Below are 14,594 nucleotides of genomic sequence, written 5' to 3'. Positions count from 1 at the left end.
GTTCTGAGCCCTGTGCTAGGCTATCCAGCATGGGGGTATCTGGCAACAGGAGGAAGAGTCCCTAGAGAATCTGGCTTTGAAGTTTAATTGCAAGACTTCCTAAGGACAGAGGGTGGGGGGAGGGAGACAGAAACTCTGCTCTTGGAGGGCACACACAAAGTCATGTGTGCACCAGGACCCAGGGGAAAAAAAGCTGTGACTCCATAAAAGACTGAGCCAGACTTACCTCACCTCAGAGGTGAGGGGTGTCTGGTGGCTCATTGCTGGGACAAATACACTGGCAACAGCAGTTCTGGGAATTACTCATTCATGTGACCCCTCTAGAGGTCACCGTTAGCCTCACCAAACAGCCTGTAGGCTCCAGTGCTGGGACACCTCAGGACAAACAATGAACAGGGAGGGAACACTGCCCCATCGATCAACAGATGAGCACATTAAAGTTTTACTTAGGCCAGCCATGCCCACCAGAGGGATAGGACTAAGCTCTAGTCCCACCCATTAGGAAGCTTGTACAAGCCTACTACTACTACTACTACTAAGTCACTTCAGTCGTGTCCAACTCTGTGCGACCCCATAGACAGCAGCCCACCAGGCTCCGCCATCCCTGGGATTCTCCAGGCAAGAACACTGGAGTGGGTTGCCATTTCCTTCTCCAGTGCGTGAAAGTGAAAAGCCAAAGTGAAGTCGCTCAGTCATGTCTGACTCTTAACGACACCATGGACTGCAGCCTACCAGGCTCCTCTGTCCATGGGATTTTCTAGGCAAGAGTACTGGAATGGGGTGCCATTGCCTTCTCTGGTACAAGCCTACTAGATAGCCTCGTCTACCAGAGGGCAAACAGTAGAAGCAAGGAGAAGTACAGTCTTAAAGCTTGTGAAACAAAAACCACAATCACAGAAACTTAAGACAAAATGTAATGGTAGAGGATTATGTCCCAGTTGAAGGAATAAGGTAATAGTCCAGAAAAACAACCAAGTGAAGTGGAGATAGGCACCCTTTCAGAAAAAGAATTCAGAATAATGATAGGGAAGACGATCCAGTCTCAGACAGAACAGTCAAGGATTGAGAAGATGTAAGAAATGTTTAACAAAGACCTAGAAAAACTAAGAAAAGATGAGTTTTCATTCCAACCCCAAAGAAAGGCTATGCCAAAAAATGTTCAAACTACCACACAATTGCACTCATCCCACGCGCTAGCAAAATAATGCTCAAAATTCTCCAAGCTGGGCCTCAAAGTATATGAACCGTGAACTTTCAGATATTCAAGCTGGATTTAGAAAAGACAGAGGAACCAGAGATCAAATTGCCAACATCTGTTGGATCATCAAAAAAGCACGAGAGTTCCAGAAAAACATCTACTTCTGCTTTATTGATTACACCAAAGCCTTTGACTGTGTGGATCACAACAAACTGGGGAAAATTCTTCAAGAGATGGGAATACCAGACCACCCAACCTGCCTCCTGAGAAATCTGTATGCAGCTCAAGAAGCAACAGTTAGAACTGGACACGGAACAGCAGACTGGTTCCAAATTGGGAAAAGAATATTGTCACTCTGCTTATTCAATTTATATGCAGAGTACATCATGTGAAATGCCAGGCTGGATGAAACACAAGCTGGAATGAAGATTGCTGGGGGAAATATCAATAACCTCAGGTATGCAGATGACATTACCATTTGTCAAAAAGAAAAGAAGAGCTAAAGAGCCTCTTGATGAAAGTTAAAGAGGAGAGTCAAAGAGCTGGCTTAAAACTCAGCATTCACAAAATGAAGATCATGGCATCTGGTCACATCACTTCATGGCAAATAGATAGGGAGACAGTGGAACACTGACAGACTTTATTATTTTGGGCTCCAAAATCACTGCAGATGGTGACTGCAGCCATGAAATTAAAAGACACTTGCTCCTTAGAAGAAAACCTATGACCAACCTAGACAGCATATTAAAAGGCAGAGATGTTACTTGGCCAACAAAAGTCCATCTAGTCAAAGCTATGGTTTTTCCAGTGAGAGTTGTATTGATGTGAGAGTTGGACTCTAAAGAAAGCTGAACACCAAAGAATTGATGCTCTTGAACCACTGTGGTATTGGAGAAGACTCTTTAGAGTCCCTTGGACCTCAAGGAGATCAAACCAGTCAGTCCTCAAGGAAATCAGTCCTGAATATTCATTTGAGGGACTGATACTGAAGCTGAAACTCCCATACTTTGGTTACCTGATCCGAATTGACTAATTTGACAAGACCCTGTTGCTGGGAAATATTGAAGGCAGGAAGAGAAGGGGATGACAGAGGATGAGATGGTTGGATGGTATCGTTGACTTGATGGACATGAGTTTGAGCAAGCTTTGGGAGTTGGTGATGGACAGGGAAGCCAGGCGTGCTACAGTCCTTGGGATCACAGAGTCGGACATGACTGAATGACTGAACTGAAGAAGAACTAAAGAACGAACAGAGATAAACAATACAGTAATTGAAATGGAAAATACACTAGAAGGAATCAACAGTAGAATAACTTAAGCAGAAGAACAGATAATTGACCTGGAAGACAGAATGTTGGAAATCATGGCTGAGGAACAGAATAACGGAAAGAATGAAAAGAAATGAAGACAGTATAAGTGACCTCTGGGACAACATTAAATGTACTACCTACCATTTGAATTATAGGAGTCCCAGAAGGTGAGGAGAGAAAGGAACTGAGAAAATATTTGAAGAGAAAATAGCTGAAAATTCACTTCCCTCACAAACTCTTCCCTGGTAGCTCAGCTGGTAAATAATCCGCCTCCAATGCAGGAGACCCTGGTTTAATTCCTGGGTTAGGAAGATCCCCTGGAGAAGAGATAGGCTACTCACTCCAGTATTCTTGGGCTTCTCTGGTGGCTCAGATGGTAAAGAATTCGCCTGCAACGTGGGAGACTTGGATTTGATCCCTAGGTTGGGAAGACCCCCTGGAGGAGGGCATGGCAACCCAGTCCAGTATTCTTGCTTATAGAATCCTCATGGACAGAGGAGCCTGGTGGGCTATAGTCCATGGGGTTGTGAAGAATCGTACATGATTGAGTGACTAAGTACAGCACAACGTTTCAAAGGAAACAACCATCTAAGTTCAGAAGGTGCAGAGTCCCAGGTAGGATAAACCTAAGGAGGAACATGCCGAGAAACACATAGTAATCACACTGACAAAAATTAAAGACAAATTTAAAACAATAAAAGCAAGGAAGGAAAAACAACAACATACAAAGGAACTCCCATAAGTTTATCAGTTGATTGCTCTGCTGAAACTCTGCAGGCCAGAAGGAAGTGGCTCAATGTATTTAAATGATGAAAGTGAAGAACCTATAATCAAGAATACTCTACCCAGCAAGCTCTCATCCAGATTTGATATAGAAATCAAAAACTTTCAGACAACAGGAGATGAGGTAGCTCACCACCAACAAAATCACCTTTGCTGCAAATGCTAAAGGAACTCTTTAGCAGAAAAGAGATCAGCAACTTAAAACAGCCTCGTGCATCATATATAGATTGCTATATCAAAACCTCACATAAACAGCAAGCCTAAAAACTATATATACACAAAAACAGAGATGAAAAGAATTGGTATAATTAATGGCTTACATTTGTATAGAAAATTACAATTTACTAAGTCCTTATACTTACCTTGGATATCACTAGCCAAGTGTTCAGTTCAGTTCAGTTCAGTTGCTCAGTCATCTCTGACTCTTTGTGACCCCATGAACTGCAGTACGCCAGGCCTCCCTGTCCATCACCAACTCCCAGAGTCTACCCAAACTCATGTCCATTGAGTCAGTGATGCCATCCAACCATCTCATCCTCTGTCATCCCCTTCTCCTCCTGCCCTCAATCTTTTCCAGCATCAGGGTCTTTTCAAAAGGGTCAGCTCTTCACATCAGGTGGCCAAAGTATTGGAGTTTCATCTTCAACATCAGTCCTTCCCATGAACACCCTTTAGGATGGACTGGTTGGATCTCCTTGCAGTCCAGGGGACTCTCAAGAGTCTTCTCCAACACCACAGTTCAAAAGCATCAATTCTTCAGCGCTTAGCTTTCTTCACAGTCCAACTCTCACATCCATACATGACCACTGGAAAAACCATAGCCTTGACTAGGCAGACTTTTGTTGACAAAGTAATGTCTCTGCTTTTTAATATGCTGTCTAGGTTGGTCATAGCTTTCCTTCTAAGGAGTAAGCAAGCATCTTTTAATTTCATGGCTGCAATCACCATCTGGAGTGATTTTGGAGCCCAGAAAAATAAAGTCAGCCACTGTTCCCACTGTTTGCCCATCTATTTGCCATGAAGTGATGGAACCAGATGCCATGCTCTTAGTTTTCTGAACGTTGAGCTTTCAGCCAACTTTTTTACTCTCCTCCACTTTCATCAAGAGGCCCTTTAGTTCTTCACTTTTTGCCAAGTGTATTAGGATAGTGTTACCTGTCTTGCTATCTTTATTGAGGAAAGTACTGGTCTTGGAGGTTTTTGAGTGATGTGTATCAGGTTACACAGTGAGTTGAGGGCAAAGATGGAACCAGAATCCTTGTCTCCTGACTTTTTGCTTAATTACTTTTACTGTAAGTAACCTTTTTTCCAACTGCAAAATGATTCTTCTTGGATATGTTCTCTAGGCCTAGGCACAGTGTCTTCTGTTGGTAAGGAGAGGGAGAGGGATTGGAAGGCAGTTTGGTGGTACCTGCATATTTACCATAGTTATCTTGTCTTTGGAGAAGAGAATGGCGACTCATTCCAGGATTCCTGCCTGGGAAATCCCATGGACAGAGGAGCCTGGTGGGCTACAGTCCATGAGGTCCCAAGAGTCAGACAGACTGGAGCAACTATCACTGTCTTATCTAAGATTTCATTCAGTGCCTATCTGCTGCTGATGCCCTCATCTGCCTGAGTCTCCTGAACAGATCAGCTCAGAATTACCCTTGTATGCATACTGGGGCCAACCTTGTTTCTTTTCTGCCGTCCTTTTCCTATATCTAGTCTTTCTGCAGATGGAATTTTTTCTTGCTACCCAAACGACCTTGTTTGTTCCCAATTGTCTGGCTGTGCTGTGATTCCTCCTTTTTTCTCTGTTTTTCTCATTAGCCCCTTTTCATAGTGAGCTATCCAAGTTTATTTTTCTCTAAATGTTTAACATTTTATTTTTAATACTAGGCTGTGAATTGTTTTTTTTTTTTCTCTCGATATATAATTCTGTGGTTTTCAACACATGTTCACGTTTGTGTAAGCACAGAAATTAGTTTATGTAACAATGCTACAATCCAGAAAAACTGTCTTGTATTATTCCTTTATAGTTAACCTCTCCCCTTTCCATAACTCCTGTCATTCACTGATATATATATAAATATATATTCATTATTCCTCTATTTTTGTCTTTTTGAGAATGTCATGTAAAAGCAATCATATAGAATATAACTTTTGATACTGGCTTCTTTCATTCACATACTACCTTTGAAATTCATTCAAGTTGTATGTTTGAATAGTTTATTTTTTTTATTGCTGAGTAGTATTCCAGTGGCAACCCACTCCAGTACTCTTGCCTGGAAACTCCCGTGGATGGAGGAGCCTGGTAGGCTGCAGTCCATGGGGTCGTTAAGAGTCGGACACGACTGAGCGACTTCACTTTGGCTTTTCACTTTTATGCATTAGAGAAGGAAATGGCAACCCACTCCAGTGTTCTTGCCTGGAGAATCCCAGGGATGGCAGAGCCTGGTGGGCTGCCGTCTGTGGGGTCGATTAGAGTCGGACACAACTCAAGTGATTTAGCTGCAGCAGCAGCAGTATTCCCATAGTGTGAATGTACCACAGTATAAATAGTGGTTTGTTTAACCATTTACTTTTTGAAAGACATGAGGGTGATTTCCAGTTTTTGCCTGTTACAAATAAAGCTGCTATAAACATTTGTGTATATGATTCCACCCTCCCCCCAATTTTTGAAATTGTGGTAAAATATGCATAACATAGGGGCTTCACAGGTGGCATTAGTGGTAAAGAACCCCCTTGCCAATGCAGGAGACATAAGAGATGCAGGTTCAATCCTGGGTTGGAAAGATCCCCTGGAGGAGGGCATGGCAACCCAGTCTAGTATTCTTGCCTAGAGAATCTCATGGACAGAGGAATCTGATGGGCTACAGTCCATCGGGTTGCAAAGAATCAGACACAACTGAAGTGACTTGGCACACACACACATATGCATAACATAAAGTTTAGCATCTTTAACTATTTTCACATGTACAGTGCAGTGGTATTAAATACATTCATATTACTGTGCAACCATCACCACCATCCATCTCCGGAAATCTTTTCATCTTGCAGAACTGAAACTGCTTATCAATTAAACAATAACTTCCCATTTTTCCTTTCCCCAAGCCTCTCCTAACTATCATTCTGCTGTTTTTCTGATTTTAACTTACCCTAAGACTCTCACGTAAGTGGAATTAAACGATATTTTTCTTTTTGTGACTGGCTGTGTATAGGTTTTTATATGAACATAAGCCTTAATTTCTCTGGGTTAAAGTCCAGGGAATTGCAGGATTCTATGATAGTTACATGTTTAGTTTTTAAAGAAACTGCTAAAGTTTTTCAAAGTGGCTGTACCATTCATTTTACTTTCTCACTAGCAATGTTGTAAGTCTAGGGTTTGAATTAAATTTCTAGAGAAGTAACTCTGGTAACCCCTTAGAATAGTCATCATTGGATGATTTGGAAAATAGTAACTAACACTCCTGTATTCATTCATGTGGATTGTGGTGGAGGTGGAGAAAAGATTCAGGACTGGGTAAAAACCCAGTAGGTATCTACTGCAGTAGTGGTTTCTAAACTTGTATGCATACCAGAATCATCAGGGGAACTCTTTATAATTCAAATTCATGGATCTCATACAGACGTGCTAAATTGGAATCTGTATTTTTAACAAGTGCCAAAGCGAATATTAAGTGATCATGCCCACGGTAGTTTGTCCATTGTGTTATAAGGTCTATGGAATTTACAAAATGTAAAAATTTCAGAAGAATATGGGGCTTCCCTGGTGGCTCAGTGGTGAAGAATCCACCTGCTAGTTCAGGAGATGTGTGTTTGATCCCTGGGTTGGGAAGATCACGTGAAGAGGAAATAGCAACCCAGTCCAGTATTCTTGCCTGGAAAATTCCATGGACAGAGGAGCCTGGTGGGCTTCAGCAGTCCATGGGGTCACAAAGACTTGAACATGACTTAGTGACTAAACAACAACAACGTAAGGTATATTTAACAAATAAAAAATTTCCAACCCTCTTATTATCTTTTTTCCTTATCTTTCTTTGACCTTATGTTTATATCTCCTTGTCTCTTTTTCACATCAGTTTATGAAGTGAGCTTATGTATTTAAAATTTTTTAAAAATTGAAGTAACATTGATTTACAGTGTTCTGTTAATTTCCAGTGTACAGCAAAGTGTTTCAGTTATACACATACGTATTTTTTCATATTCTTTTCCACTGTGGTTTATTATAGGGTGTTGAATATTGGGAGGCCTGGTGTGCTGCAGTCCATTGGGTTTCGAACAGTCAGATACCACCTGGTGACTGAACAGCAGCAACAATTGAATATAATTCCCTGTACTATACAATAGGACCTTGTTGTTTATTATATGGTCCCCTCTGATACTTAATTCTGTTTTTTCAGTTACAAATAGTCTCGCCTTGGATAAACCTAATTGGCTGTGATAATACCACTGTGCAAAGCTTGATTCTATAATTTATTTTATCTTCCCCCATCTAGTTTTTCACTGGTCTTTTTTTTTTTCCCCAATGTGTCTAGTAGGTTATTGATTGCTACTTTCTCTGTTTTCACTTGGCCCTTAAATTGTAACTTTAGGTTTCCTCTTCCTACTGTGGAAAGTGTTTGCTACTCAGCATCTGGGGCTTATTTTCTTTCTCATACAAAGATATATTTATCCTACTCTTGGGGCTTCCCTCATAGCTCAGTTGGTAAAGAATCCGCCTGCAATGCAGGAGATCCACTTTTGATTCCTGAGTCAGAAAGATTCGCTGGAGAAAGGATAGGCTACCCTCTCCAGTATTCTTGGGCTTCCCTTGTGGCTCAGCTGGTAAAGAATCTGCCTGCAATGCAGGAGACCTGGCTTTGATCCCTGAGTTGTAAAGATCCCCTGGAGAAGGGAAAGGCTACCCACTCCAGTATTCTGTCCTGGAGAATTCCACGGACTGTAGAGTTCTGCTGCTGCTAAGTCACTTCAGTTGTATCTGACCCTGTGTGACCCCAAAGACAGCAGCCCACCAGGCTCCTCTGTCCCTGGGATTCTCCAGTCAAGAATACTGGAGTGGGTTGCCATTTCCTTCTCCAATGTATGCATGCATGCTAAGTCGCTTCAGTTGTGTCCAACTCTGTGTGACCCCATTGACGGCAGCCCACCAGGCTCCTCTGTCCATGGGATACTCTAGGCCAGAATACTGGAGTGGGTTGCCATTTCCTTCTCCAACTATATAGTTCATGGGGACTCAAAGAGTCAGACACGACTGAGCGACTTTCACTTGTGTAGTTGGATCCAAGTCTGTCTCATGGGTTGTTCCTTCTTTTTGATGGTAGGAGTAGAAAACAACTATCAAGGTTTGGTGAAGGAAGCTTTAAGTTTTGTATTTATTTTTCTCCTCTTCTTACAGGGAAGAAGAAGAGCGTTTGAGAAATAAAATTCGAGCTGATCACGAGAAGGCTCTAGAAGAAGCAAAAGAAAAATTAAAAAAGTCAAGAGAGGAAATCCGAGCAGAAATACAGACAGAGAAAAATAAGGTAGTCCAAGAAATGAAGATAAGAGAGAAAAAGCCACTGCCAGCAGTTCCTAGACCAAACCTTATAGGAACACATGGTGGAGACCCAGAAGATAATGACCTAAGAGAGAAAAGGGAAAAAATTAAAGAGGTAATAAGCTGAGATTTGTGATATGGGGTGGTTAGGGATATAGGTATGCATTTGACTGGGTGTAAGTTTATCTATCTGTATTTATGCCATCTGTGGTACAGACTTTGTCATACCTTGATCAAATTGTTTGTTTTGAGGTCAGAATTGTAGTTCAGTTTGCAAGATGGCATCAAGTGCTAAAACTCTCTTAATATCAATCATAACATAATTATAGGATAATAATTATAGGATACTTAGAATTTTTGATGTTGTTTGGATAGTTATGCTGCTTATCTTGTGTTCAGAGAACTTTTGATAGTCAATATTTTATAAATAATGTAGAATAGACCCATAAACAGTTTATCATTTAATAAGAAATTTCATAAGTATCTGTTTTCAAGGACCTGTGCTAGTTACTAGTTTCTGAAAAGTTAGCAAGTTTCTAAAAAGCTAGCTTTATACGTACCATCTTCCAATGAACCTGTCGTGATACCACTTACCTATACTGCAGATTAGGAACACATCTTTCTGAAGAGTCTCAATGGATTGAATGGAGAAGGATTGATTTCAACATTTTTGAAATTTGTTTGGTCTCAGGAGTCTTTCAGTTTTGTTATTCTAGGGGTTCTTTGGAGATAAAATACCAGAATGAGAAGAAATCTAGTGAATGTTTTAGCAGAACTTTGTTAATTAGAAATCCTGCTAATGCTGGGTAGAGTTTTAGTTTTACTGTTTTGAAGAAACAGATTTTGAATTGATTATTTATCATAACATAAGACAATAAGTTTAGTTCAAATAGATATCTATTAGGATATATTCTAGTAATGAATATGGAAGATTTGCAGGTATTTTAAGAATCCCTTTATGAATTAGTATAAGATATGTACTTTGATTTTACCTTACTCTGGATTCTATGTTTTGTGCTCAGGCTGCTTGTGGCACTTTCTTGGGGCAGTGTTGAGGAGACTTTGATAATTTTTTTTTAATGCCATGAGAATTTATTGAAATACATTCTGATGTACATAATAATTCACATAGATAATACAGTGTTTCAGTTCAATTCAGTCGTTCAGTCGTGTCCGACTCTTTGCAACCCCATGGACTGCAGCATGTCAGGATTCCCTGGGGACCCAATACCACCCACAGGTTCAGTGATTCAGTGGGAGTATTCACAGAACTTAGCAAACTGTTGTATTTATGGTTTATTCATTGAAATCATACAGGTTAAATAAATAGAAAAGGCATATAGGACAAAGTCCAGTAGAGACCAGGCAAAAGCTTCTCATTGTCTTCTCACAGTGGAGTGATACGGACAGTGCTTAATTCTCCCAGAAATGATGTGTGGCAGTGTATGTGATGTATTGCCAACCAGAGAAGTAAACCTGAGCCTTGGTGTCCAAGTTTTTGGTTTTTTTAATAATTATTTTTTATTCAGTTCAGTCACTTAGTTGTGTCTGGCTCTTTTTGACCCCATGGATTGCAGCATGCCAGGCTTCCCTGTCCATCACCAACTCCTGAAGCTTGCTCAAGCTCATGTCCATCGAGTCAGGGATGTCATCCAGCCATCTCATCCTCTGTCGTCCCCTTCTCTTTCTGCCTTCAATCTTTCCCAGCGTCAGAGTCTTTTCCAGTGAGTCAGTTCTTCGCATCAGGTGACCAACATATTGGAGTTTCAGCTTCATTATCAGTCCCTCAAATAAATACTCAGGACTGATTTCCTCGAGGACCGATTATTTGATCTCCTTGTAGTCCAAGGGACTCTGAAGAGTCTTCTCCAGCACCAGAGTTCAAGAGCATCAATTCTTTGGTGCTCAGCTTTCTTTATCGTCCAAATCTCACATCCATACATGACTACTGGAAAAAACAGCTTTGACTAGACAGACCTTTGTTGGCAAAGTAATGTCTCTGCTCATTAATATGCAGTCTAGGTTGGTGATAACTTGTCTTCAGGGAGTGAGCGTCTTTTAATTTCATGGCTGCAGTCACCATCTGCAGTGATTCTGGAGCCCTGAAAAATAAAATCTGTCACTGTTTCCATTGTTTCCCCATCTATTAGCCATGATGTGCTGGGACTGTATGCTGTGATCTTCGTTTTTTGAATGATGAGTTTTAAGCCAGCTTTTTCACTCTCCTCTTTCACTTTCATCAAGAGGCTCTTTAGTTCTTCTTCACTTCCTGCCATAAGGGTGGTGTCATCTGCATATCTGAGGTTATTGATATTTCTCCCGGCAATCTTGATTCCAGTGTTTCTTCCAGCCCAGTGTTTCTCGTGATGTACTCTGCATGTAAGTTAAATAAGCAGGGTGACAATATATAGCCTTGACATACTCCTTTTCCTATTTGAAACCAGTCTGTTGTTCTATGTCCAGTTCTAACTGTTGCTTCCTGACCTGCATACAGATTTCTTAAGAGGCAGGTCAGGTGGTCTGGTATTCCCATTTCTTGAAGACTTTTCCACAGTTTGTTTTGATCCACACAGTCAAAGGCTTTGGCATAGTCAATAAAGCAGAAGTAGATGTTTTTCTAGAACTCTCTTGCTTTTACTATGATCCAGTGGAAATTGGCAATTTGATCTCTGGTTGCTCTGCACGTTCTAAATCCAGCTTGAACATCAGGAATTTCACAGTTCACATACCATTGAAGCCTGGCTTGGAGAATTTTGAGCGTTACTTTGCTAGCATGTAGGATGAGTGCAATTGTGCAGTAGTTTTAGCATTCTTTGGCATTGCTCTTCTTTGGGATTGGAATGAAAACTGACCTTTTCCAGTCCTGTGGCTGCTGCTGACTTCCAAATTTGCTGGCATATTGAGTGCAGCACTTTCACAGCATCATCTTTTAGGACTTGAAGTAACTCAACTGGAATTCCATCACCTCCACTAGCTTTGTTTGTAGTGTTGCTTCCTAAGGCCCACTTAACTTTGTACTGCAGGATGTATGGCTCTAGGTGAGTGATCACACCATCGTGGTTATCTGGATCATGAAGATCTTTCTGCTTCTGTTAGATCCATACCATTTCTGTCCTTTATTGAGCCCATCTTTGCATGAAATGTTCCCTTGGTATCTCTAATTCTCTTGAAGAGATATGTAGTCTTTCCCATTCTATTGTTTTCCTCTATTTCTTTGCATTGATCATGGAGGAAGGCTTTCTCATCTCTCCTAGCTATTTTTTGGAACTCTGCATTCACATGGGTATATCTTTCCTTTTCTCCTTTGCCTTTAGCTTCTCTTCTTTTCTCAGATCTTTGTAAGGCCTCCTCAGAAAACCATTTTGCCTTTTTGCATTTCTTTTTCTTGGGGATGGTCTTGATAACTGCTTCCTATACAAGGTCATGAACCTCTGTCTGTAGTTCTTCAGGCACTCTTATCAGTTCTAATCCCTTGAATCTATTTGTCACTTCTCCTGTATAATCATAAGGGATTTTGTTTAAGTCATACCTGAATGATCTAGTGATTTTCCCTACTTTTTTCAGTTTAAGTCTTGAATTTTACAGTAAGGAGATCATGATCTGAGCTGTAGTCACTTCTGGTCTTTTTTTTTGCTGACTGTATAGAGCTTCTCCATCTTCAGCTGCAGAGAATATATTTAATGTGGTTTTGGTCTTGGCCACCTCGTGATGTCCATGTGTAGAGTAGTCTCTTGTGTTTTTGGAGGAGGATGTTTGCTATGATCAGTGCATTCTTTTGGCAGAACTCTGTTTGCCTTTGCCCTGCTTCATTTTGTACTCCAAGGCCAAATTTTAGCGTTACTCCAGGTATCTCTTGACTTCCTACTTTTGCATTCCAGTCCCCTATGATGAAAAGGACATCTTTTCTGGATGTTAGTTCTAAAAGGTCTTGTATGTCATCATAGAGCTGTTCTGCTTTAGCTTCTTTGGCATTAGTGGTTGGGTCATAGGCTTGGATTACTATGACATTGAATGATTTGCCTTGGAAACGAACAGAGATCATTCTATCATATTTGAGATTGTACCCAGTACTGTATTTCAGACTCTTGACTTTTAGGGCTACTCCATTGCTTTTAAGGGATTCTTGCCCGCAGTAGTAATATAATGATCATCTGAATTTAATTTGCCCATTCTGGTCCATTTTATTTCACTGATTCCTAAAATGTCAGTGCTCACTCTTGCCATCTCCTGTTGGACCACTTCCAATTTACCTTGTTTCATGGACTACATTCCAGGTTTCTATGGAATATTGTTCTTTACAGCATCAGACTTAACTTCCATCACCGGTCACATCCACTACTGGGCATTGTTTTTGCTTTTACTCTGTCTCTTCATTCTTTCTGGAGTTATTTCTCACTCTTCTAGTTGCATATTGAGCACCTATCAGCCTGGGGAGTTCACCTTTCAGTATCATTTCTTTTTGCATTTTCATACTGTTCATGGGGTTCTAAAGGTAAGAATACTGAAGTGGTTTTCCATTCCCTTCTCCAGTGGACCATGTTTTGTCAGAACTCTTCACCATGACTTGTCCATGTTGGGTGGCCCTACATGGCATGGCTTATAGTTTCATTGAGTTAGACAAGGCTGTGATCCATGTGATCAGTTTGGTTAGTTTTCTGTGATTGTGGTTTTCATTCTCTCTGCCCTCTGATGGATAAGGACAAGAGACTTATGGAAGCTTCTTGATGGGAGAGATTGACTAGGGGTGAAATTGCATCTGATTGGTGGGGCCATGCTCAGTAATGTTTAATCCAATTTCCTGTTAATGGCCCGGGCTCTGTTCCCTCCCATTTGTTTGGCCTGAGATGAAACTGTGGTAGAGGTAATGATGGTAATGGTGGCCTCCCTTCAAAAGGACTTGTGCACACATTGTTGTATTCAGTGTCTCTGACCCCACAGCAGGCCACTGTTGATCCACGCATCTGCTGGAGACTGCTGGACACTCACAGGCAAGTTTGCTCCTTGTGGAGACTCTGTTTCTTTGTTTTGGCTCCTGGTCCGCTAAAGGTTTTGTTTGTGCCCTCCAAGAGTTTGTTTCCCCAGTCCTGCAGAAATTCTATAATCAAATCCCACTGGCCTCCAAAGTCAGATTTCCTGGGGGGTTCTCAGTCCCTTTGCCAGATCCCCAGGTTGGGAAATCTGTTGCTTGTGCTGTGCTTAGTCGCTCAGTCGTGTCCGACTCTTTGTGACCCCATGGACTGTAGCCCACCAGGCTCTTTTGTTCATGGGGATTCTCTTGGTAAGAATACTGGAGTGGTTGTCATGCCCTCCTCCAGGGATCTTCCTAACCCAGGGATCAAACCCAGGTCTCCCTAATTGAAGGCAGATTCTTTACCATCTGAGCCACCAGGGAAGCCCATGTAGGCTTGGCCCATGTAGTCTTAATTAAGCCCATGTAGTCTTAATTCTCCAATCCCTCCAGAGATCAGGCCGATTCCATGTGGTTCAAGGTCCCCACCATAAATCACATTATTAGCATAAACTGACATGACTCAAGGCTTTAGGTAAACAAAAATGCTCTTAACAGGCAGAATAATAAAGGTTTAGAGGTTATTTTCCAGGAGCCTGGCGTAGGCCAAATCTTTTCTGAAGATGTGCAGGGTTTGGACAACCCAGACCTGCTGAGTGAATCCTTTAGATAACATTGCATTATCTAGTGTTCTTGTAGATTAACATAAAACTTGTTAAGAATCCGTGTGTAGGGTCCTGTTAAAGATTATGGTTGATGTCTTAACAAGGAGAG

At 41.2% G+C, this 14,594-nt stretch overlaps 1 protein-coding gene across 1 annotated transcript in view; it reads left to right on the top strand.

The window, feature by feature from the left end:
* MAN1A2 (mannosidase alpha class 1A member 2) overlaps positions 1–14,594 on the top strand; it is a 143,926-nt gene that overhangs the window by 33,084 nt on the left and 96,248 nt on the right. Inside the window, exon 2 of the mRNA XM_040230940.1 lies at positions 8,672–8,927. Coding sequence (XP_040086874.1) covers positions 8,672–8,927 — 256 coding nt within the window. The remainder of the gene's footprint in view (positions 1–8,671; positions 8,928–14,594) is intronic.

The sequence above is a fragment of the Oryx dammah genome, unplaced genomic scaffold, assembly GCF_014754425.2.
Source record: "Oryx dammah isolate SB20612 unplaced genomic scaffold, SCBI_Odam_1.1 HiC_scaffold_28, whole genome shotgun sequence".
Classification (NCBI taxonomy): domain Eukaryota; kingdom Metazoa; phylum Chordata; class Mammalia; order Artiodactyla; family Bovidae; genus Oryx; species Oryx dammah.
Note: the sequence above shows the minus strand (reverse complement) of the source record. Positions and strands in the feature narration are given on the sequence as shown.